At 33.9% G+C, this 27,751-nt stretch overlaps 1 protein-coding gene across 1 annotated transcript; it reads left to right on the forward strand.

Annotated features, from left to right (window-relative positions):
- Positions 1 to 1,828: 1,828 nt before the first annotated feature.
- On the forward strand, positions 1,829 to 26,092 carry LOC126852522 (uncharacterized). Its single transcript, XM_050597405.1, has 5 exons — positions 1,829 to 3,179; positions 17,183 to 17,304; positions 22,351 to 22,897; positions 23,188 to 23,727; positions 23,889 to 26,092. The coding sequence occupies exons 1-5, from the start codon at positions 1,887 to 1,889 to the stop codon at positions 24,405 to 24,407; spliced, it is 3,021 nt and encodes a 1,006-aa protein (XP_050453362.1). The 5' UTR covers positions 1,829 to 1,886; the 3' UTR covers positions 24,408 to 26,092.
- The last annotated feature ends 1,659 nt before the right edge of the window (positions 26,093 to 27,751 follow it).

The following is a 27,751-nucleotide window of genomic DNA, read 5'->3' on the forward strand; positions in this document are numbered from 1 at the left end:
ATTTTATACATATTATATTATTACATATTCTCTAAATGCAACTGTGATAATTTTTCACGTTTGTTATTGTTATGGATTTCATTTATTTTAAATAAATATTATGCAATACTGAATGTATAATTAGCCCACAAAGATTGCTGACACGATAATAACATTCTGAGTTAATGTAAATTATTATTAAATTTTAAATTTATATAACAAAATTATTTAAAATATAAATCGATGTGTTGCACTTTGCAATTTAAATCGACATCATATTCATAACCATTATTATTAGACAAACATAAAATTTAAATTATGCTATAAAAACGATGCATAACTGTATGAAATTATGAAACTAGTAAACAACAAAAATAATTAATATTAATTAGCAATAATTAACAGTTTAATTATGTCTTATACAATTATAATTGCTTATTTTTTACAAGAATAATTTTGTGATATAATGTTAATTATAATTGATTTCAAGATTTACAATCATTTAAAAAATTGAAAGATAATTTTTATTTTATTCAATATCGAATTTATAAAATTATTTATTAATTATTTCCTTGAAAACATTAGGCAATAAAATATTTATTTTGCGAGAAATATTTTATTGCCTAATATTTTGACATGTGCTATTCATTGTGAAATGTTGCAATATTCTTATTAATAACAATTAATAGTAATTTATAATTTATTTTTTCCGTTACTTGTTACGTTCTCCAGCAAATCTAAGATTCCCGCGAAAAGATGTGAAAATCTCAATGTCATTCTGCGCGATATTAATTGCGTGTGAAAATGTGATTATTTGCCACACGAATTGTGATACTTCAATTATTTATAATTTATAATCTCTAGAGACACGCATCACATTGTCAATGTCTCGAAACAATAGAAATACGTTATCACTTTAGGCACGTCCGACATTGTATAAAAGATTTTTAAAATACATTTTAAAAATTGAAATTACAAGAATGCCTAGATGTTAGAAATGCGTATATTAAGTTTTGCGTACGCAACTTTCTCATAACATCAGTGTTCGCCAAAATTTTCGACACTCGCCAATCATCAGTCGGATGCAACTTTATTTCAGGAAGATCTGAATCAGCCCGCGAGAAGTTGTCCGCCGACGATGAGGAGAGAAGAAGCGTGCCAAGTTCCGGTGTCGCGGTCTTCCTACGCTTCGCTTTGAACCTGTAACGTTATCTTGGACCGCATTGCGCGTCTCTCCGAGGATAACGTTCACCTGCGACCGACCGACTGTGATTTCAACGTGTGACGCCACTGCCAAAAAAGGATTTCAAATTTGCGTTGATCGCGAACTTGCGTTTTCGTCTTCACTTCCTTCGCCTTCCAGTATCTATTCGTCGAGGACGAGTGTCTTCCACGTTGTACCAGAAATATATTTCGTCGTTTACACCGAAATCCTTCTACGTCTTCCGCGAATTCCAATGTCCTTAAACGGCCAAAAGGACTCTTGACTTCCTTAAACTTCGTTTGAAGTATATTTGATGTGCACAAGAAAATAAAGAAGGATCGATTCTTCTGTCGCTATGATATTGAGTTCTTCGGAGAAGTCTCTTGGTTAGATCGCAAATTCGATTGACGTTAATCTTGACCACCGTATGCAAAGGCGTTGCATATTACACAGAATTTTGCATCATCCCTTTATCCTCTGAACACGCTCAAAGCAATCTGGGATTGTCTTCGTATTCGTTTGCAGCTACTTACAATCTACGACTTTTCTCATCACTCGGATACGGCAGGACGACGCCGTGACGACCGAGATCGAGAGGTGCATCTTCGAGCAGGAGGCCCCGTGTGATGCGTCGCACGCAGGGCCGCTGCTGCTGCTGTTTCGCATCAGTTTGCGCGACTGTGTCGTCGCAATAACAGCGAAGATGTTCGGGAAGGTGCCGCCGTCGAACACGCCGGGTCCGCCTAATAATAATGGCGGCCAAGCGTCAGCCAAATCATGCTCTAGGCTGACGACGACGATGACAACGACGAGCACAGCCTCGTGTCTGCCATGCTTCTCGGCGGACGAGACATCGTCGTTGGGCGCCGATGATAAAATGAGATTCTGGCGACCGACGAAAGACAATGCCGATGACTCTGCCGCGGTAGTCTTCGAAGCTCCTTGTAATTCTCTGCAACCGTTCGCCAGTCACACGGACACTTCACCCATCACAATGGAGCTTCCTAGATCCTGCAGGACCGACGCGATGACAACGACGATCTGCGTCACCGCTTGCTCCAAAATCTCGGCTAAATGTTTGTCCAAAGAAGCAACGTCGCAAATAGCTAGGAATCACGCAAATGCGACGCAAAAAAGCACTTCTGGTCAGAACTGTCCGACTCTCCCGAAGATCGGCAGATCGCGAAGACCGCAATCCGCATCGACCGGAAGTCTCAACGTCGAGTCAATCAGCACAAGAGACTATATGAAAACCATGAAGAAGATTGTTTCCACTGGCCGAGAGCCTCTGAGCGGCAAAGAGCAGCCAATAGGCGGTAGCAGAACTACATGCAACGAGCAGCAATCCAAATGCTCTCAAGCATACGCCGCCAAATTATCCTCTGCGACATCTTCTGAAATGATTAACTACTTGCCAGGCGGAAAGAGATCCAATAACGAAGATCTCTTGGTGGACACGTGCGCGAGTTATTCCGCAAATAGTGCATCTAACGTGTCAACTGTAAGCGAGTTGTTGTATGTGCATCAGAAACCGGCGCCAAGGATAGTCGACGTGAAAGATGGCGCCGGCGATTCTACGCTCACTACCGTGACCTGCGAAGACGATTCTTGTGACAGTGACTTCGTCACCTCGACACCGTCCAAGGATTGGATGTCATCTAGCAAAATCAGCAGCGATGCAATAACGCTGCAACAGAATTGCGTGTCCTGCGCTCCGCAAGATCTTCCCACGGAGCTGCAATCATCCACGTCCTCTACATCGAGGAACTACAAGGAGAAATGTCGCGATCTTTCTTGGCGACCCACGGAGATGACGGAAAGTGGCGCGATACACGGATTGACAATATGCTCGGGCGAGATGTTTCAGGATACGAGCTCGAAGAGGCGCACCGGGGCATCCTGTCAGGCGCTCAGGCACGCCGTCGCCTCGTTGAATCGCCTGGATGACTTTTACATGGAAAAGATCGGCGCGGGTTTCTTCTCGGAGGTTTATAAGGTAAGAAAATGGTTAATTAGAGAAAATATACGCAATAAGAAGATATATTGAAATTAACGACTGATACAAAATAAATATTAAATAAAACTTACATACGAATTATCGCTAAAATTTAATGCAAAATTTATTTAATGCGATGGATATGAAACGCACAATATATGCTTGTAAAGCTCATTGTATAAAGCATATTGCAATACGCAGAAGTATTATGCGGATAAGGGACGCGTCTCATTTAAGAGTTTCCATCGCAAGTTTTTCTTTAAATTACAAAACTAATAAAATTACAATTTTATTGATATGTTTGTATAGCCTAAAGTATTTTTTTTCTAATGCATAAGTAAAATAATTATATTTACACTTGTTGAAATGCAACAAAATGTCAAACATTTATTTAAATGATTTATTTAATCGCATAATAAGCAACACTGTCACTATTATGCTATGTAAAATATGTTTAGCTACATTTTAGAAACAAATTTATATTTATGTAATTATCAATATATTTGCATGATTCATTAAAATGACTAAATGAATAAAATTCAAAATATTAGATTTTTCTTATATCTATAAGCCTATTATTAAATTTTCATTTTTATTTCGTTGAATAAAAAGAATAAAAATCCGAGTAATATCATTTATCTAAAAGATCGAAGAAGCTATTAGATGCTTCGAAATATATATTTGAACTCATTAGCAACTCGTTAGAAACTTTTTCTCTCGAATAGCACGCGCTTCCGCTTTATTCCCGCTATTGTTCCTAAATAATAATCTTATTTGAAATGGATACTCTCCCGCATATCTCGTTCTATGGAATGTGTTATCTTCGCAGATTGATATCTCGATGGAGATTAGATACGCTTGCTCGCTAGCACGCGAACGTATAGTTTCGTGAAATTAATTCCACTCGTAATCGCGCCGATAATGAACGATCGGAAAATTTTTTTTATCACGACATAAAGCTTTCCGGGTATCTTTACTACATTCATTCTCCGTTACACTTGTCAGAATCCGCATTTTTTCTCATCTATTAAACTTTGTCGATTAGTCGCGAAACGAAGAAAAATTATGGAGGAGAGTGTTTTCCAATTTATTATTCAGCAATTCTAAATTATACGAGGAGTATATAATTAACACAATGTAGATTTAACGTACGAAGATAAAGATAATTTAACAAACATTTACTATGTGGATCTTCTGAAATGAGGAAATAGAGTGTTAATAAAATACTTGATAAAATCGTAAACAAATAAAAGATCCACTCTATTTTTCCCCGAAAGCGTGAAATTGATTTATTGATTACTATCATGAAAACTGAAAAATTATAGAGAATGTTACTCATCAGCTGTTCAGTCTAAATTACAATATCAGATGATAAAAAAATTTCTTTTATAGTTGAAAAAAGAAATCTAAATATATCTTCAAAAGTATTATTTTAATACAACGTAGTATAGACACCTATATTGCACTTTTCTATCAAATTTCATGGTCGTATTGTATGCAAGTATTATGTTTGCGAATGCAGAAGACGTTGCGACAAAATAGTGTCACGGCAGCTTACGTAAATCATTGTGTTTATTCGCAGTGAGCAGGAGCACGTAATTATCGTAGGGTCTTATCCTTGACTTAATTTTTCTTGCGTGATTTCAGAATTCAAAATTTAATTAACACCAGTACTAAAATATATATCCTTTTCGAAAATAATTGATATAAAATTGTGAAAAAATAGACATCTTCATTGTTTAAATATTTATTACGATCTTAAAGAGAGAGAGAGAGAGAGAGAGAGAGAGAGAGAGAGAGAGAGAAATAGAATAATACGAAATAAATGTAATACATAAAACAAGATATTATATACAACAATTAAAATTGAGATAGCAGTCTTGTAAATGGAAATAAACAAATTATCGCTCTAATTGCGTGCTTTTATTGTAACGGGGAATTGTTACGAGACTCGGCTTGTTGATTTTAGATAGAATCGTGTAACGATTTTGCGGGAATCGATCGAAATTCGCTGCGTCGAGAACGTGATGCCGCATTTTGCAAAGGAGAGAGATTTATATGCACGTGTCTCTCTATCAATCTACTTACATCACGCGCAACGGTGGTCGGCACAAATGGCCGGAAAGCTGCCCTAGTTACGCGGATATTCCTTTCGTGCGATCTGCAATTTTGCGCATTCGCGGGTCCGCGATTATGGCAGATGCCGCGACTCTGTGCACTGGAACTACCTGTGCAGCAGAAGTCAGTCGAGCAGTCCGGGACCTTGAGAAGTATGCCGCGGCTTCTCCGACGCGTTATAAATAGGTCAACAGGAAATTGAGCACGTAGTGACTGCGGTGATTCCTCCGGCGCAGCGGTGCGCAAATAACGCAGTAACTCGTACAATACTTCTTACAAATAACTTTTTTTACACGATAGTCTTATTAAGTATTCTGTATATATTCTTGGTGAGAATCAATATTAAACTGAATTAAATTAAACTAAATTAAGTTTGATTTAATAATTGAATAATTTTTTTTTTTTTTTTTGCGAGACTAGTTTCGAATTTTACGCAATTTCAATAACACGCAGACAATTTTTTTTCTCTCTTGCTCGCTGGCTATTAAAGATAATATTTTTCTGTTTCGCCAGATAGTAAATAGCACACCTCTGCTTGAGCGCATTAGCAAGACTCGTTTAAAAATAAACCGGTGATTCTCGATATTATCACGAGTGAGATCGATTGTACTATTTATACCATCAAATATGCCGACGAAAAGGTCAATTCCTAGTAAATATGGTTTAAATTATGAAAATTAAAAATATATTTTGACTATATAAAGATTTGCTGTAATTTGTTCTTGATTTATTATACAATGCTTAGTAACATGCATAGATTTTGAAAAATATTTAACAAATTTAAAACGGCTAAAGTTTGATATTTTATATCTTATTTATCAAAACCTACTGTTCTTTGCATTACGCGTTAATTATTTAATTAAATTATAAGAAAATATAAAACTAAAATATAAAAATAAAAATCTACTAAAGTAATAGATTAAGAAAATTTAGTATTTAAATCTGATAATTATTTTATTGTTTATCCAGAAAATAATGCTTTCCTAATTTTCCATTTTTTTGTTATCGTAAATTTATTAAACGTTTATTTATTACTAAAATCTTTTGTAATTTAATATCGAGAAGTCTGTAAAGAAATGTAACATTAGTATTTTGAGAATAAATTTTTATAATTATCAACTGAAACATTTTGAAAAAGTTCGAAAATTAATCGCATTCGATGTAGGGTCACTCGGGAAGCTCAGACTCGTGCATTCTTGGCACGATAAGTCAATCGCCGTGCCAAGAGTTTCGAGCAAGTATTTCAACTAATTTTCTAGTCGAGTATACGATTACATAGTTTAATCAATATTACAAACGAATTTGCCTGCAAAGTCTGTCTGTTTTGTTGAACTTAAAATAAAAAAAAAATCTGAAATCACACAGATTAGATTTTAATAGATTTTCGTAGAAAATGGAAAGGTTATATATAAAAGTTTATAATCTTTAATTCAAATTAATCCAATAAACTGCTATTTCGCGCAAGATTTCGCACTAGAGATTCCTATTATGTTTCAAGAGTTATGAAACTTCATAGAATTTGGAGTAATGTCAAAAATCGCGTAACGACGAGTAATCGTTATTGTTGTTCTCGCGAGTGAATTGTTGTAAATAAATGAAAGTTACAAAATAATTTTCTATTTTTGTCGGTCAAGTATTACGATAGATACCTGAAACCTGATATTTTACACACAACCGATTAATTATGTGTCTTGAACTTTTAGGATTATATTTAGACACTATTAAAATGTCAGCATTACATACAGAATATTAGATAGTTGCATACGTATTAGAAATTAATTGTATCGAACTTGTATTATAATAATATAAATTTATTTGAAATATAAGATGTTTTAAAAAGATTAATAATAACAATTTAAAAAAATATTGTCTATATTTGTTCTTGCGGCTCTTCATTTGCAAAATTTTAAACACTAAGAGAAGAATAGTAAATCATACGTTTTAACGATCGTCAAGATAATCAAGGTTGCTGATAAGCCACGATAAAAGACGGTAAACGTTGTATTCTACAATTAATGTAAAGCTTCTTTTTAAAATCCGAATAATTAATAACGATGATCAATAATTATTAATTTTGAACTTTTGTTTATTTTTCTAGCACAGAAATGTTTTGATTATTTTTATTTTTTTTTTTTATTGCTTTAAAATTATACTAAATTATAAAGGGATAAAATGAACCTTTATAAAGTGTAAAAACGGCGTTTACGTACGTGAAAAAAGAAAAATAGCAAACAAAATTTCCTCCCTCTAGGAGGAAAAGATCAAGCGAAAGATGTAGTAAATCTATTTTTAACTGCAATGAACCTCCATGTATATTAGTCGTGTCTCCGTGTGTCGCGACGAATTAGAATGCGCGAATGCAGAAGTCCAAGCTCGAATCTTTCCAGTCAAGTATCAAGCCAAGTGTATGTGACGCATATTAGACTAGCTTAGACATATATCAACAATTTTTGTGCAGATTAATTCGTAGATTACTAAAATATCTCAACAAATATATGCTATTAAATATAATTTTGTCTTTAAGAATACTATATGTATAGAAAGATCATTTTATTTTTCTGTGCCAAACATTATATATTTTGTCATCTATTCATTAACACATATAGCGGGTGTTAAAGTATATTATTTTAATTAATTTTTAACTGAATATCTTATTTAAAAATGATTTTCTTATGTTAATGACATATTTTTTTTCAAATTGTTATTTGATATCCTTAGGAGGAAAAACGAAGTAGAGAAAGCTTGTAATTTGAAATTTTTAATATATATATTGGCATTTTGATAACTCTGAATTTTAATTTTATTTAATTTATATAAATGCACTCTTAAAACTGTATACGAAGGATAAAATTTCTTTATTTGCGTATTTAAAGCTTTATTTGCAAATAAACTATTTATAATATAATTTAATAAAAAAATATACAAGTAATTAATTAACCCGATAGAAATAGAGAACTTTACGTGTTTGAAGCACAAAAATCGATAAAATCGAATAAGCGCCGACAAGAGAGTCTCTTGTCGGCGTATCGACTTTTATGATACGAAGTCGCTTTGAAGGACGCAGTCTCGAGGTTAGAACGAACGAGGTTTGTTCGGCTTCTTATCTTCGCTCATTGAACGCATTGATCGCCTGAATACTGCATAAGGTGCATCTAAAGCGTGCATACTGACGGTGTCGCTTATCGCGTGCAACCACGTGCGGTTTCGGTCGGGATCGTTTCGAACAATTGCAGCATCACGCAATCGACGTTTGTTACAAAACTGTCGTTGTTGCGAGGAAAACGTGGTGATGCCTCCTCGAATTGAGGCCCTCGCGAGAAGGCTTAAGTGAAACGATTCTTACGACGCTCTTACAACGACCGAGAAGGAACTTCCTCTCGTTTGTTCTCCGCCTTTTCATTCCACCTACACGCGTTCTCATCCTCCCTGCTGGCTTTTAAATCCTTTTGACGCGAATCGCCCGCAGGCTCGATAGTACAACTTCCCTTCGCTCTCGGTCTCTCGTCGAAATCACCGCTCGTTACGCGTTCAATCACGATTCTCATCTCGCTCGGCTGTTCAATGGAAAAAAGACAGTAATCATCATTTTTACGAAAGTGGGACTGGTATATATCCGTGAGCAAAATTACGCATGTCACATCTCATGACTCGTTTTAATATTCAGTATCCAATTAAATTTCCTTAATATGCTTCGTGTTTATTTTTATTTTATTGAATTAATTAATTTAATGTATCTTTATTGAATGCTTGAAAATAGTTTAGTTCTCCAGTATATTCATTAAAAAAATTGATTTTAAATTTGTTAGGAAATCAATAACTATAAAGAAAAATGCGAAATGTGCGACACTTTCTTTTCGTACTTCCTATATAGATATACAACTCTCAATCGTGATTTTCCGATCGTTCGATCGACGATGACATTAATCTTCAATCAGGCGAAAGTCGACGCGAGGAAATCGGAGGAATCACCGTTCGAATTCTCTTTAATCGCTCGCCATCGTCGCCGACAAATCGCCGCGGAATGCAATTATTATTTGCCTCGGTAATTCCGAGAGGCTTTTACGAGCGGTATGCACAAGCGGCATGCACGAGTCGCCGCCGCTCGTGGTGAAAACGCAGTAAATTATCGGTAATGACATGCATAATGGCTACGGCGTGCGATTATTGGCGATGCTCGGGAGTCGGTGGGACATGAAAGAGCTGGCTAAGAACCGGAGGCTTCATCGGTCGCACGTGATGATCAGACCATGACTCGATATAGCGAACGTTGCAATAATTTGATATTGCTAATGTCTCGCGGATATAATAGGCGAAAGTTAACTATATCTGCTCGCTGCGCATGTAAGATGAATAAAAATAGAATCGCTTGTAATCTTATTTTTTTCATCGCGCGATGACATTTCCTGTGGGTTTATTAACGTGGCATCTGTCTTTAATTTTAAATTTGTTTTTAATTTACTTTTAAATTTGATTGCTTAATAAATATATAGAAATTTTAATTATAGTTTAATTTATTTACTGGTTTTTTAAATCACTTTTTTATTAGTTTTTATAAGAAAATTTATTTCTTGAATAAAAACACAAAATAAATTTTTCTACAGAATACGAATGTGATTAACAAAAATATTTTATCATTGAAGATAAATATTTTTATTGTTAATTTCTTTATTTAGAAAAAACAGTGTTCAGAGAAAATATGATTATCTAAATTCGAATATTACGTGTGAGATTGCGCGTAAAATGATTACGCGTTGAGATTATAGCAATTCCAATTTTATGACAAATTGCCGCAGGAACGGTTCTCCAAGAGCGTTATTCGTGGCATTTGCCTGATCGTTTCAATCATTGAAATATTCACCGCATTCGCTTATTCATAATCGCCGCTATGAAAATAACGATACAATTTGCGTTCTTAATTTTTTATCTTATAGTTATTTTGAACTCCTCGAAACCGTAAATAAAACGGGAAATAAAAACTGTTTGAAGAGAGAGAAGTATTACTTAATTAAAGTTTTATAAAAAAGCACGTTAAAAAAAAAGCTGTTGTTATGATGCACAAATGTTAACTTCTGAAGCTATCATTAAGTTTATAAATTTTAATTAATCAATTTTTTAAATTTTATATATGTTTTTATAAATTTAATAAATTTATATAAATTTAAAAGATTTTTAAAAAATATTTTCAAGGTTTTTAGAAATGCATTAATTTTTTAATATTATTTTTTGAAGAATATTATACACTTGTTAATTGTATATATTTGTCTTACGTTAAGTTTTGATACTGGATATTAATTAATATTTATTTATTGAAAATTAATTTTGTGACTACGATATATTTCATAACATTATATGGAGCGGTAACTTTGCAAAACATTGTGCGTATTTCACGGAAATGACGATATTAATTGCGTAGTCAACCTATCTAATTACGATTGACATAGGTAAACATATCCGGATGTTTTAATTACAGTGAGATTTTGTCGATCATAACCGAGATGTCAGACTATAATGATACTAATTAAGATATAAACTGGTAAAAGAAAACAAGTCTAAATTTCGACCGATTTTTTACTAGTAATAAAGAAAGGTAATGAATTAAATTTGAAATTATTTAAGCTCTTTGATAAATGTAATATTTTGCAATTTAGGATTTTATGTTCATTAGTTTTCCTTTGTATGGAAACTTTTTGTTTCCATGTAAACTCATGCGTATTCAATCAGCTCTTACAAAACGAAATATTTAAATAGCCGTATATCTAGTGGAAAATTTTAATAAATAATTCAAGAGAACGCAGTTAACGGGATATTATAATCTTTCAACGAAGAATGTACGCGTGGCTGGCATCATCTCGTACTGGCATTTGTTCATCTGAATCGACGACCTTGCCTGTGATTCAAGAGTTCGTAGGCAGTATCGGCATTTCCTTCTCCCTCGTGCGAATGAGAATATGTTGGAAGTAGACGAGAAAGCCGGTCACGGCGCGCTGGCCATGGAGTACGAACACTCTCTAATGAGCCTCGCTCGTCGGTCGTTCGCTCGTTTGCCTTCCGCGCGATTCGATTCGTTACCGTTCCCACCTGCGCGACATGTGCGTATCGGCACGTAGACTTCCGTGGGCAAAACTACAAACTTATATTGACGAGGCGTTTGTCTGTAAAAATTGTTTTCTATTTTTAAAGAAGAGAAAAGTGAGCATTTTTGCTTCCTTTATCAAAACAACTTATAAATAGATTATGAGAAAATGCAGTATTTTATTTCAGTAATATAAAAGAATTTTACTGAGACTATCATGGAATTTGCCATTCAAGATTTTCCGAACTTTTATAGAAAGAGAAAAAAATTTTCAGGCGAATTTTTTTGTGTAGTCCACTATTGACTTCTGAAATATTTCAATAAAATAATTAACGTTAATAATTGTCAAACAATATTTACTGATTGAGATTGACGTTTCTACTGAAATATGAGTTGCGCGTTCTTATTAGATTTTGATTATTCTGAATAGTTACAAGTGAGAGCCTCATTGCTGTCGCGAATGAGAAAATAACGAGATTTGTGTCGCTTGAATTAATCCAACCGATGCACAACGATCGGATGCAGATAGAAAAAATACGTTCTCATGAAACCATCGTTATTTAGCACCTGATATGTAAATGATAAATATGCACAAGTAAGTTTCACCGCGACGAAATATATTCGTGCGCGTGCACGCGTGACAAGTTCTCGTGAACACCATCGCTTGGCCGACGTCGCGTTTCCGCGATCCTTTCTTCCCAGTCGTCGAGATTGTAAATCGATACACTGTTAAAAAACTTATTGAAATTTTAGACAAAGTGTCTTGCAGACATACTGTCTGAATTTTTTGACAGAATGCTGTCTAAGCTTTCAGACACACTTTTCTGAATTTTTAGAAAAACGATCTTGATGATTAAAATAGATTATCTGAAATTTTTTTCAAATACCTTCGATCTGAAAATTCAGACAAGAATGTGTGTGAATTTTTACAATGTAAATATTTATATTGCTTGAATTATCGCTGCATCGCGAGCGATATTCATTATTTGATTGGTAACTTAAATCAGATATATCCTTTCTTTAAGTTTTAATTTATTTCTCTTTGATCATATTCCACTTCTACATATTTTTTTTTTTTTTTATTGACGACGTGCAAATATATGTATAATTTTAGAGATAGTTGAGGACTTTTTAATTTATATTATTTACAACTGTGTATCTATAATTTTTTTTTTTTAATAGGTAACTTACAATTGACTTGATATTGACTTGAAATTGACTTGAAATTTCAAATGCAATCATCTGATCATTTCTAACAGAAAATATATAAAAAGTAATTTTTTGTACTCTTATATTTGTATTATAATCATGCATATCCATATAGCTTACATTATGATTTATCTATCCATTCCATTGTTATCTACTTATTAGATTGAAACAGAATGCATGATATGTTTCGAGAAGCACACTCTTGGGAGAAAAAAAATATTCCGGCATACATCCTATCTTTCCTTCATGATCTTTAGAAATAAGGAGAAAGTTCACGGGACACGCGTCGTGAGAAAGAAATCGATCGATATATTGTGCGTTTTTTTTGCTTGAGAATTTCTCATTCATTGTACTTTGTCGTGACCTTGAATATCACTTCTTCTTAACATTTTTTTCATGACGTTGCAACAGGATAGAGGCTGAGCGTAATCACGTATTTCTTGTTTGTGGAATTAAGGATTGACACGCGGATTGAATTGAATGTGCAATTAATCTTTGCTAAAAATTTGATATTTTTCTTGCTATTACATGATATTATGTCTCGAATTTTAAAGAAATTATAGAAATTTAATAGAGAAAAATTTAAGAGATGGAGCTGTTCAATTTTTTTTGCTATAGATTATATAACTTATTAAAATCTACAACTAAATATAAATATATATAAATAATTTTCATTTATATATATATTTCTGGCTAAAATTGACGATAGATATAAATGACAGTTATCGTGCCGTTATGTCTCACTGTTAATCCACAGAATGCATTTACATACGAGTAGTTAACCTTTACCGTGCTGCATATAGGCTCGTAAATTTCTGTCTCAAAAAATTTGAACCTAGAAAGTCTCTTGCATGTTTAATTTTATCGGCATATCATTTTTAATCAGTTTTTGTCAGTTTACAAAATCATAAATAATTATATTTTTGTGGATTTCTCAAATATGATTATCGCGATGTCAGGTGCAGTAATTTGGCAGAATATTATGTAAATTATAAACATATAATAAATTAAAAGAATTATACACTTATTTCGATTAAAATTGTGCTTTTCGATGAATAATGAAAAACTATACATTTTTTATCGTTTTCATATCTATTTGAACAAAGATGTAAAAGATCACGTATTGTAAGCTTAAATGAGCACGAAAATATTTCGAGGCGAAAAGTTCAAGAGCACGTACTCTTTCAATCGTCTGTCTCGCTTTTGCATCCCCTATTTGTCGCTTTTCATCTCTGCATTTATAATTAGACGGTTGACGGTTACGATGGTTGACGATGATTGTGAACATATGATGCAGACCTTTGTAAAGAGCTTTTGAGTTTGCAAAGTCCAGAGTGCTTGCTAATTGGATCGCTGCTCTTAATTGCGCCATAGCTTGCCAGAACGATACTTGATAGATGGAGTGTTCGCTCTTCTGTCCTCCCCATAAAGTGAATCTCTCAACGGTTGAATCATCCGAGTCTAAAGAAATCGATAACACTATATTCATAACAAAATTTAATTTTTTTTCTATAGAGATAATGAAAATAAATGAATTTTAAATTTCTTAATCTCTCTTTTTTGATTAGGAAAATATATTTATATTGTAATTAAATTTTAATTAAATTATATTTTATAATTATATTTATATTAGCTTATATCTATATCAGTACGTTATCAATCTAAATTAAAACAATCAATATCCTTCTGTAATTTGGAAACAGAATGATGAAAATGATATATATATATATATAATTTCTTTTCTCCTTATTTTCGTTTTCAGACTACAAAAATTTCTCCAACTTAATTTTTCAAGCATTATTTTAATCGTCAAAATTTCGTTTTTGAATAATGAGGGCCGGCTTTCATTTCATTCAATTTTGCCAAGTTTATATACCGATAGTCACTTACACGTGGTAATCTCCTACATGCGGGTGGAAAGGCGCGAAATGTGTTTTGCATTATGCATAGGACGCTCAAGGAGGCATTAATCACTCGCTGTTACAATATAATTGCCGCGCATGCTTTCTCTCCGCCGTCGTAAATACAATGGCGCGTAGTATGTAGAAAACACGCAATACCGGAGCTTTCCAGACAATGGGAATTATTCGAAATGAATTGGCGCAGGTGAGAGATCGACAGAATCGTCCGATCTTCCTGTCAGTCGACTCCACCAATCCCTTGAGTTTCGCCGAGCGATGAACGGAAATAAGATTTGTCGGATTAAACACACACATACACACACGGTCGGCTTTTTCTTCTCTCTCTCTCTCTCTCTCTCTCTCTCTCTCTCTCTCTTTGTCGTGAAATAACAACGATTCGCAGCCGTTCTGTTTACGACGGACTCGAACTTTGGTTTTTGCATTCGTCATCGTTTTGGCCGCGATCCAACTAGAGTCGGCTATTGCCAAGGAATTCTAGCTACATATTATTCTCGACTTTTTAATCTGCGAAATTTCCATCTCACGTCGAGATGTCGGCTGCAAGAGAGAGACTCTCCTCCCCCACGTCACGTCTCCATTTTCATCATCTTTCCCGTCTCATCTTCAGCCGACTTCTTTTAGACCCGAGATGAAATCCGAGATGAACGGTAAAATGTGCGCGAGCGCTGGAATGTAAAGGAGAGTGCATTACACGCCTTTCGACGCCGGGGATCGGTTGAGTGATGTAATCTAGTGGTCCTTAACCTCCTCGCATCTCTTGTATTCTCAGATGTTCTCGCACCGCCATGAGTGGAAGCCATGTCAAATTCTTTATTTTATTTATAAAAAAAGAAAACTATATATATATATATATATATATATATATATATATATATATTGCATATATACAGAAAATGAGAAATCTATCTTCACTTTACGACAGTGTTTTTTCGCAACTTTGACTCACTCCTTTAAAAACTATCGATATAAATTAAGAACTATAAATAAAGATAATAAAAATATAGCTCTTTTAATATCTATGTCACATATATAATATGCAAAGTATTATTATATTATTAGAAAAGACTTTAAGGATAGATTCTTTGGCAATAACTAGATTCTTTGACAGAACTGTTGGTATTAATATTTTTTCAGTATATATTTTATGAATTTATTTAATTAATTCTATAATAAATCAGATTTTTTATTTCTCAGCTCATTACGCAGCATATGCTTCAAATTAAGTTCTCCCCGTAATTTTCACAAAACTGCTCTTCTTCAGAGAGCCCATAATAATCGGCTGCCCATAATAAGCGAAGCTGCAATAATCGCCCTCGTTAAGCAATCGCGCTTTCAAAATTAATAAAGAAGTTACAGGCTGTATGTCCATTTTTTGACATTGAACGATGTTGCGCGGTCAGCGTCTCTCACGAGCATATATACGCTAACCAGATGCCGCAATTTCATTAATAAGTTTCTCTTTCGCGAGGATATCGCTTTAGCGTTCTCTCGCGCGTGTTACTTGCGCCACGTGAAAATAGGACGACGAAGTCTTCGTTTCAAGTCTTCGTGGTCAGCGATGAGAATCGCATCTGGCGTCGTCGTTTTCCAGTACTCGAATGATTAGCTATTATACAGTTTATCCCAAAATCATTTTAATGCAAGACGAATATTAAAACAATTTTTTTTCAAAATCTATTATACTTGCCTTTATATTCGCGTTAATAGTAAAATTTAATGATAAAAATCTTGTTTATTTGATGTAGGACAAGAGTTTAAACGAGAATTAGAGTTAAGAGAGTTAATAGAGAGTTTAAAAGAATTTTAATATTTAATTTAATTATTGAAATATTTAAAATTGCAAAAGTTGTAACAATAGTTTTTCAAAAAATAAAATAAATAAAAATAAATTTTTAGTATCAAAATCGATTTCAGATTATCGTCCAAGTATTAAATAATGCAACTGTCAAGTTTTGATGCAACCTGTACTTGTATCAATTTTGTGACAAATGTATAAATGTTTCACACAATTACGATGAAATTATTTTAATGCATTAAGGCCACTATATAGAAAATGATGAATTATGTATGTTCGTCTATGTTATTCGCAGTATAATGAATTATAGAAAATTCGTATCCTGTATTTAACGACGATGAATACATTATAGTATTCACACATAGTACAGCGTGCACACATATATGCTTTAAATTAGTTATAAAATGCATCTCTCTCTCTTTTTCTCTCTCGATAAAAACTTGTTATTTTATTATATTTTTGAATATATATATATATTTATTTCAATCAAAAAAAGTTCTTAAGTTTTAATTTTTCTAAATTATTAAATATAAAATTTTACCTTTTATTGTATTATAAATCTTTTATTTTTTTATCGTATTTTTATTTATATTATATTTATTTGATAAAAATATACGCTAATATTTTTTTCAAATATATGAAATCTCTATAATCTCTATCACATAAAATCTTTTTCATGATTTTGCACATATTTGAAAAAAATACTATAACGTATATCTGTCAAAAAACAGCGCTCTTACGCTTACGACCTCGGCACAGTTCTTGCCATAAAGAATCGTAGCGGTTACGTATGCACCTGTCTATATGATCTAACGTCAATAACTGCAAAACATGACTGCGCATCGCAATATGTCACTAACCCTTCGTATTCATTTCGTTTTTCCAGGTTACTCATAAAGTGACAAGTCAGGTGATGGTGCTTAAGATGAATCAGCTGGCGGCGAACAGGCCGAACATGTTGAAGGAAGTCCAGCTCATGAACAAGCTCAGCCATCCGAACATACTAAGGTGAGCCCGCGCGAATCGAATCCGGTTTATTTTTACCGGTGAAACTCTGTGTCTTGCAATCAAAGAAAATCACTCGGCCGTATGTGCCGAATTTGATAATGACGATGAAATTTTTATCTACTCTGCTTGCCCGTTTAATCCTTATATTACGAGTAAAACATTAATTCTTTTTCGCATGTGAATTATTTCAATGCAAATAAAATTCGAGAATGATAAACGCGGTTTATAAATTATCTTTTATCCAAGGTAAAACGCACGCGATGTTATGCATTGCCGATAACAATTCTTTTGAATTTTGTAAGAAATATATTCAAGAAAATATTAACAGCGATCATTAAGTTATCACTTTTTGGTTTTATATATATATATATATATATATATATATATATATATATATATATATAGTTAATTATTTCTACATAAAGCTCTATCCATATATAATTTTATATAGATATATTAAGTGAATTTCTTTGTATTTTTTCAAAAATTTCTAAAGATTTATCATATCAGTCAACAGTCAAATATTTCTTATGCTCACATTTGTTTTGTTCTGTCGTGAGTCAATTTGAAAACTTCTTTTCGGCGTCTTGCCAAAATTCTTGCGCAAGGTCCCTGTATTAAATTATTTTACCGTAACACATTTAACTAAACACGTGGCAACTGTCAGAACTTGTAAACGATATCATAGAGGTTCGTCGCAATGAACACCAAGTTCAAGTTAAAGCGTGTGATCCTATGTTTGATTTATCTGGCGATGATATCGTTAACATTCCTCTCGCTTGGGAGACCACTGAAATGAGCAAAAGATTAGAAAAAACGGTATTACGCTTTAACCACGCTCGTTATAAATTACAACATAATACATCGTCTAGCGGTAACGGCGGTTATCTCGACACCCGTTGCGAAAATTCCTCCTAGCAGTGTCTAAAGGGCAATATTTATGCAGTTAAAATCCATAATGCACGATGCGCAAAATTTTCTATTCCGTAATTTGGAGATACAAAATTAAATGTATAAATATTGGATGTGAACATACTACAGCGTATAATATAATTATACATATGTATTATTTTATTTTTATACCGAGAGTTTCTTATAAATTTTTTAATCTTGTCATATAAATTTATTTGACATGACATGAATTAAAAACTGCGTTCAAAATATTTAAATTAAATCGAATAACATTATTTATTTTTAAAACACACTTTAATTTCAATGAAATTTATTCTTTAAAAATTATTATCGTTTTCTATTTATTAAGGTTTTTATTGACAAAAGTCTATTTTAAATTTAATTAGGTGATCGAATATTTCTTTGTGTTTACTTTTCGTAATTGCAAGTCGTGCAAGAGATACAAGTAAGCTCATACTTTGAAAGATCAAAAATCCGGAATCCAGAGATATTATATATATATATATATTTTTTTTAAAGAAAAGGGAGGTAAGAGGGTGATTATTCATTTCCCGTATAATGCTTCTCGCATTATGACATAACGCGCTTTGCTGGGACGTTCGGGATGCGCCGCGCCGCGACGACAACGCATTCCGACGATATAAACGGCTTGGCCTAGATTCGGATACGGTGTTTACCCGTCGGGTGAACCTAGCGGATCTTATTTCTGGCATTTTCCTCGGCGAAGGCCTCCGCGAAATTCGCGGGTCCTCTCAGGATCCTTCGCTTCGCGCACCAGCTGACTCAGTTGTAAAAATAGTTATCATCTCCACTCGCGGCATTTACCGCGAGGTGTATCATTACACTCGCGTTTATTGCGATGTCGTAACTAGAATTACTATAGCGAAGTAATGTCTTAGTTTGGGTGATATTAATAGGAAATATTGACGTTGTAGAAACGTCAAGTATTGATATTTTTAGATAAGTCGAGATATTAATATTCGCTCGTTCAGTTTACTTCAATTAAATCTTTCTCTTAAATTATACTGAACACTATTTAAAAAATGCTCTAAAACGTATAGCAAGCATTTATTCAATTTTTTTTGTAATCTGTTAAATGCAATGAATCATTCTTTATATAAAGCTAACGAGATATAAATATCATAATGTCTATAACGATTATGGCATTTAATTTATCTCAATAAACTAATGTTTATTTCTGGGAGAAAAAAATGTTGATTGTCATTTTTAATGGCTGCTATTATACGACGTGCCAGTCATTATATCACAATAACTACAATAATAATTAAAATAACATTAATTTATTACGGTATTATTGTTACAATATAAAATAATAGTATCAAATATCACAATACAAACGAAAAATATTAGCGCTATAGTGTCGGGATAGTATTACTACGTCGAGTATTCGACGTAGTAGTATCCGTCAGTAGCATCTTGATGATAATTCTTGGAACGACAATCGGCAAACGCGCCAATCGCTTTTGCGAAGAGCGGCTGAATGAAAACGACTGGACAGTGCCCAAAAATATCTCGCGTCTTCGAACTTTGCATAATTCTTGCATTCAAACATGCTCTCAATCGATTCACCGATGCTCGTTATATGCGAACGCCCCCTTCCTTTTACATAATATTTGGCTTGCAGAGAATGAATTCATCTCTAATCGCCTGAAAGAGACAACAACAATCTACTAGTAGATAATGACGCGACGCAGTCAGACGTTCATATCACTTTTCGTGCGCTCTTGACACTCGGGCTTTTGATTTATGTACATTTTCAACTTATACGTGTGTATTATGATCTGCATTCGCAATGTATAAAATACATATTTTGATATGCAATAATTAAATATTAATTTAATAAACGTAAAATGAATAAATAGTGAAAGTGAAATATCTCAAAATATGAAGAATTAAAAGATAATAACATTTTTGTACAAAACTTATCGCGATTCATAATACAATTATCTCTCCAATGAACTACTTCTATTTTATTTATATTTCTATTTTTTTTTTTTTTTACTTATGTATTTTAACTTTCACTCGTGTAAAAACCGTATAATATCTCCAGAAATCTTTCTTCGCATATCTCGTTACGAATTATATTCCAAGTGTCTATTCGCAAAAAATCTGCAACATGATGCGGTATAATTAATGTTTCTATGGCGTATCAAGCGCGCAGATGACAAGCCTTGTGAAGCGCAAGGGGAGCGACAATTTCTCCTCTTATCTGATCGACAAAAAATGAATCTGGAGCATCGCGTATGCATCGCTTGTATTTTACCTGGGAAAAATTCTTGGCCGGAAATTTCTCTTTCGCTCGCGCTGTTTGTCGCTTTTTTTTCTGTCGCGTGTGGGAGAAACGCGCGTCGACGTGCTCGGCGAGAAACGCCTCGAAATCGGGACGACATGGCGTAACGCGTGATTTTCTTCTTCTTCTCAAGCTCTATCATTATGCAGAATCCCCGTCTTATCCCACGATAACGTAAAGTGCACTCACCGATTAAGTCCTTTCTTTCTGCGGGAGAAATATAAGCAAAGTAGCTTTCGCAATATGATCAGATTGTTTTATTGTAATTTTTTGAAATACTTATGAATACATTTTCTCTTGTGGATTTATATATCCATCTAAAATAACAGAAATTGTAAAAGCTTATATTATTTTTTTTATCATAATAATAATTGATGATATTATTGTTTTAAAAATATAAAAATGTTAATTATGATGTAAATCGTGCAAGTTATATAAGATTTATAGTAAATGTATTATATATCTATTATATACTTTTAGAGATTTTTTAATTTATATTTCATTTATACATCAATATGAATAAATACAATAATAAATACATTAACCGATACATTATATATACTAATGGATATATTTATTGTTATGAGTTATAATTAAAAGCAATTAAAGAAATTATGTGGTAATTCATCTATTTTTTTATCAGTTTCGTTAATGAACATTTAAAAGTGATAAATTGTTTTAGAAGTTTTTTTTTTTTTGATAAGTGAGTCCATGATGTTCTCTTTAAACGAGGCGGATTTAATTGTCTTAATCTATCATAATAGAATGGCTATAAAGATAACATCAATGATATCGCAACGATTAAGTTACAAGGTACATATCAAAGTCTAGACTTTTTAATCTTTATTATATGTAGAGCACATCATTTGAATTTTGTTTTATTGTTTAAAAACAATGAATGATAAAGCATATATTGGGTAATATTCTTCATAAAATAAAATTTTCTTGTCCTTTGACACGATTTATATCTTTTGTATTTATTTATTTTAACTATATTTATTTATTTATTAATGTAATATTAGATTTTCCAGCAATTTTATCATATATTTTCGCGCACATTTTATTTTATTTATTTTTTATTGTTGCGTTTTTAAATATGAATTGAAAAAAGTAAAAGAGAAAGCATGCGATATTAAAATTTAATATAAAACTTTATAAAATATTCACAAATTTTGCTCTAGTTTTTCTTTTGTTCGTTTTCAATATCAATTTCCGTTGAGAATCACTGAATTGATTGAAAAGCGACAAGTTCTAAATTAGTTCGTGTTTGTGCTACATAATAATTGTTTTACTTTGTGAGAATTTTAAAAGAATATTATTTTATAATATCTACATCCAATCTAATTTTTTACATACAAAAGTTTTATGTAACGAATACAAACATTTATCTTTTTATTTACATCTTTTTATATAAATTTTATGAAACAAAGAGTTTTTTTCTTATTTGAAAATCACGATGTTTTCTTTTATTTTTTTTATATTTGATTGAAAATGTATATTTAAATTCCTAAATTTTAAATACAGAATTAATCTTACAAATTCTTGCTGAATTTTCCTTATCTGTAAGATAAATATTTCAATTAATGAAAATTGAGATTGAGAAGCAAATTATTTTGTCCTAGCATCACGACTAAAAAAATTAATGATGAAGTAAAATTAAAAACAGCTTTTAAATTGTATCTCTTTATACATTCATTTTTTTCTCAAATAATATTTTCGTGAAAAGTATTGGAATTTACCGTTTTATTATCTCAAACAAAAAAAATTTTCTCAACCAAAGACCTTCGTGCACTGGAAGATCAATCTCTTCTTACGTTTTCCAGGTTCATGGGAGTGTGTGTGCACGAAGGTCAACTGCACGCGTTAACGGAGTACATCAACGGTGGCAGCTTGGAACAGCTGATTATGTCGCGGCATACGCCGTTACCGCATATCATCCGGATGAACCTCGCTAGGGATGTGTCCCGTGGCATGGCCTATTTACACAGCCGCGGCCTATTTCACCGCGATCTCACGTCCAAAAATGTGCTGATCAAAAAGGACGAGTGTAACAACGAGATGATCGCGGTTGTGGGCGATTTTGGGTTGGCCGCAAAGATACCGGATCCAAGCACGGGCTATCGACTTAGCACTGTCGGCAGTCCTTACTGGATGTCACCTGAGTGCCTCAAAGGCCAATGGTACGATCACAGATCCGACGTTTTCTCATTTGGCATCGTCGTATGCGAGCTGATCGGCAGAGTGCCGGCAGATCCGGACGTTCTGCCACGCTCAGATAACTTTGGCCTCGATTATCTGGCCGTGGCGGAGATCTGCGCGGCCGCTGATCCGCCGCCCGCCTTTCTGCAACTCGCCTTCAATTGCTGTACAGTGAGTATGATAATCTCTTGTAACTGTAAAGGCATGCAATATAGATCCGGTGCAAATAAAGTCGGATGATTATTATAACTGCTGTTACACTCCAAATGAAAATATTACGTTATGTACGCATGCAACATTTCACGCTGATGTCTGTTAAATTTCATTAATTGTCAGTTTAATTGAATTTTATAATTTGTTAATTTAAATTATATCTATCTACGATTATTCTTCCGTTAAATTATTTATTCCGTGGATGTAACGAAAGACACGGACTAATGAACTTTTTCATTTATTTGCAGTATGAACCCAAGTCGAGGCCAACTTTTCCAGAGATCACGACTAATCTGGAAACAATAATAGCGACCTGCGAAGAAGAATTGAAGAGCAACATTGGTAAACGACAATCGATTGTTGATCCAACATTAATGTCCAGTATGGATGAAATCGCGCGAGAAGGACGCACGATGAAGCGACGTACTGCAAAAATCAGAAGTCAATCGGCAGATGCGAGAGGTTGCGACAATGCAACTCCCTCTGATAAGGCGAGGTGTCACTCTGCCAGGCGAGTGGCCGAGCTCGCCAGCAGACGGGATCCGCATTATAGACCGATGACGGCGAATCCGTTCCACGCATTGGGCGGCGTCAAAAAGATTCTTGGTGATCTATTCTCCAGCTGTCTGGAGCTACCCTCGCTAGAAGATGTGCGGCCCAGCGTCACTGACGGTGCGTGTAGCAAGTTTAAACCGGCGCAGAACGATAGCATAGCCAAGATTTTGGATAGGAAAAAGCCGAGTTCTGAGCCGAGCAGCCCTACTGCTAGAAAGAAGTGGGAAAGAAAAGTAAGTACACAAATTAATTGCGAAGGATAGGTTTGACTATTCAGTTCCAAAATGTGTTATTTTACTTTATTATGCTTTAAGTTTGTTTTACAATAGACAATATCACGCCATTACATATATAGTATTTTTTTCTCTTAGACTGATATACACATTGTTTTTAGGTCGCCACCAAGGTAGGAGCTGCGAGTCTGTTTACTCATCCACTCTTCCGGGACGGTTGGGAGCCGCGGAGACGCGGCAGCTGTGAATCGGGTTTCTGGAGTTGCGTTGGCGAGGACCTGAGTCCGGAGCCACCGAATCGGCGGCATACCTCAACCCTCAGCAGTTCAGCAGCAAGTAGTCTGTTTCTACTGGATGATCATCGAACCAGCTCGATCTATACGGACTCTTCCGAGGACATTGCTAGTTTGGGTGGCGGCGATTCGTGCTGGGAGGATCGACTAAATGGCATTGGTTCCTCAAGCAAGACCATTTCGAAAATTGTTGAGTATTTTGAAAGAAAGCAGGCAATGGCGGGTAGACTTGGCGAACACGGCGATACCGCCGGTCCTAGCCGCTTAACCTTGTTACGGGCCAGTCTAGAAGGGCCCGTGCCCATAAGTAGTATCTCGGCCGCGCAGCGGCTAGTCGTGTGTGAGGGTGCCGTACGTAGCAAACTTGCATTATTCGACAAGAAGTGATATTACGCCTGACAGTCATTTGACAATTTCTTATCATTTCCTTCTGACGCTCAAGGAGCACCCGCATAAAAAAGCCTATACAATGAAATGTGACACAGATCTTGGAGAGAGTTTGCTTCATCATCGCGTACATGATGATGGCAAGTATCCTAGAATGTTACATGATAATTAGATAGGTAGCGCGTTCTTATGTATAATTAAAAGTGGAGAACAAATGGTAGTTACATGAAAAATAATAGTAATCGCGGTTTTATTGCACATAAAGATTATGACAGGTGAAAAAAAGGAGTTAATAGCATCAGCGCGTCATATGTGACTTGTAGGCAGGATAGTTTATACACACGCGTGGCGTGCTAAAGAACATTTCTCTAAAAACCTAATAACCTGACTGTGATGTTTTTTGATAATCTACATACATACATAATTGAGCTGTACGACTGAAATTTGGCGGAGCAATCGGCACACAGGACCTTTAATACGCTACATGAATCGCGTTTCATGCACTTGAGCTATAATAGTGTATTGTTCGAAAGAAAAAGGGAGAGAGGACGAAGCAATATCGAATTTCATTTGAAGAAATGCGTTCAAGATTAGTGCTGGCGTAGCGCTAATCGATTTTTCGAGATCGACGTACGTTTTGCAGTGCCTCGCAGTTCCTAGTAGCCATCTCCGTCCTTATGCACACGAACCGTGGTTATTACCGATCATTGCAAAAAAGTTGTTCAGATCGAAGATGTGAGTATGAATTATTTTTTTTTTATTTAAATAAGCAAGAAGGCAAATTGTCTCATCTCACCATTCTAATCTCGTAGTTGATATTTGCAATTAATTTTGTCGATTTGTTGCGTTTGTTCTTTTTTTTCTTTTTTATTTTGTAATGTGTTAATAATATATAATTTTATCAATTTTTAACTCTAAATTTATATTTTAAAAATATTTAAAAATACTGACCTGTATTACTGCAGCTATTATCATTGCAGTATGCTGTAATGAAAGGTCAGAGGAAGGTAAGTTCAATTTACAGAGATCTACGTTGCGTTTTGCAGAATTCTCATGTCGTTTTCGACTTGACAGACTAACATCGACGCGGCCCAAAGTTCGTCGTTGTTTTGCTACGCGCTTTCAACGGTTTGAAATTTTGCGTGTCGTGACGTTAATAGCTCGGGATGCGCGGTATAAAGTGCCGGAGAAACCACATAACGATAATATATATACATATATATTTTTTTGTTGATAGAGATATTACATACCGTGTCCTGGATATCCTTGTTATAGAGATTGAAATAGAGGAATTTGTGTACACTTTGAAAAGAGAACATATGAAACTGATCTAGTCAGTGTATTAATGTGGCGGCCTTATCTTTTATACGTTGTAGCGCTAAAATTTAATGTTTAAGGTGAAACGGCGAGCATGAAATGAGCGCAAGATGAAACTGGGCCTCCTGGTAGTGCGTAGTGGTTTTTTTTAACATTGGGATATTTATACAATAGAAAACGCGAAAGTGAGAGCGTGTAAGATGATTGAATTGAGGTGTATTGCATCTATGTGTGCGCGCGCGCGTTGCTGAAAGAAAATATACATGTCCAAAATGATATACATATATAGGTAGCTAGGATTCACACACACACACACACAAATATATATGTGTGTGTGTATATATATATATATATATATATATATATATATATATGTATGTATGTATGTATGTATGTATGTATGTATGTATGTATGTATGTATGTATGTATGTATGTATGTATGTATGTATGTATGTATGTATGTATGTATGTATGTATGTATGTATGTATGTATGTACGTATATAATATATAATATGAATTGTTTCGTCAGACGGCGAGTTGAACCAAATCTATGATCGTAGGGTGATAGATTAATATATAAGATGATATCTTTTTACTTGTCGAAGTTCGCTCACGGGTTTATTCCATAAGACTGTGCGTTCGTTAAATAATATGTCGTATATAAGATAGAGAAGCTCGAAATCGCGTCAACGACATTCGCAGTCTCTTCTTCCTCGTGTACAATGTCGCGCCGTGCATGAAGTTTTTTCTTTTCGTTCATTTTAATTTTCATTCATCGAGTCGGGGCCTTCCGTTTCTCCTCGATGCGTCAATCGGTACCTGAACAATCGCAGCGAACGAAGAACTGCGAACGAGTTAGTTCTTAAGCATGCGGACATATCAGGAGTATAAGCTGAGGTTCAACCCGATTGATAAAGGGCAATAAATGCGTGATTACAAGTAACGGATGTTACGGAGTGCGGGTGAGTGAGTGAATGTGAACGAGGGAAAGAAAAAGAGCGAACAAAAAATAGGAAGCGAAGTTGGCGGATCGAGAAGCGCATTTTAAAAAAGAAATATGGGTTATTTATTTTAAGTAAAAACAATTATATTAAAGATTATATATATATATATATATCTATATATAAATCTACGCAAAAATATCGTCTCTTCCATATTTTTCAATTGTTAGTCTCTAAACTGTCTCTTCTCACTGTTTATATTTATTACATTATGAGAAGATACACACGCAATATCTCGGATTCCTCGTAATTGTCCACGTTGGTCATCGAGATATATGCAACACAAAAGTTACATAACAATAAGCGCTATGAACGATCATGATCACTGGTCACATACAGACTTACAGACATAAATATGCGCGAGAAAGAAAGAAAAAAAACAATGACAATGATGGCGCGATGATAATAATAGTTGTAATGATTCATAGTAAAAGATGAAGCTATATATAGCTGTGTATAAAAATTCTATATATATATATATAGGAAAATAATAAAGTTAAGAGTTCCCAATTTTTAAAAGAAAAAGTTATTAAAACTTTTTTTTTAAAACGTCTTTTTAACGATTCTGATGACCAAAGAAAAAGTACTTTTCGTAAATTTCATAACATTATTTATAATCGTGTAAAAAAAGGCATTTATTAATATTTATTAAAGGCATAATTTAATATCGGCAAGATGACATAGAAAGCATCATAAAAGGCGCGCGAACGTATTTCTCTTTGCTAAAAATCATATGTGAGATCTCGTCTTATCTTGTATTTTTCTACATCCAATGCCTTATCAGGAAATCGCGCATTTAATTTTGAGGCAAAAAAGAATACGGATAGATTTGTAATTGATTTTACATTAGAGATATTTCTCTTTCTTCCTCTAAATGTAGACTATTAATAATAGTAAAGTGACAAAATTTTATTTTGTAATAAATGTCATTGTAATTTGGGAATATATTATTTCCGTCTAAAATCACATTGACAGATGAGCACTCTTGCGATGGCTTTAATTTGAAAAAATAACTTTGATCAAA

This window comes from Cataglyphis hispanica, chromosome 10 (genome assembly GCF_021464435.1).
Source record: "Cataglyphis hispanica isolate Lineage 1 chromosome 10, ULB_Chis1_1.0, whole genome shotgun sequence".
NCBI lineage: Eukaryota > Metazoa > Arthropoda > Insecta > Hymenoptera > Formicidae > Cataglyphis > Cataglyphis hispanica.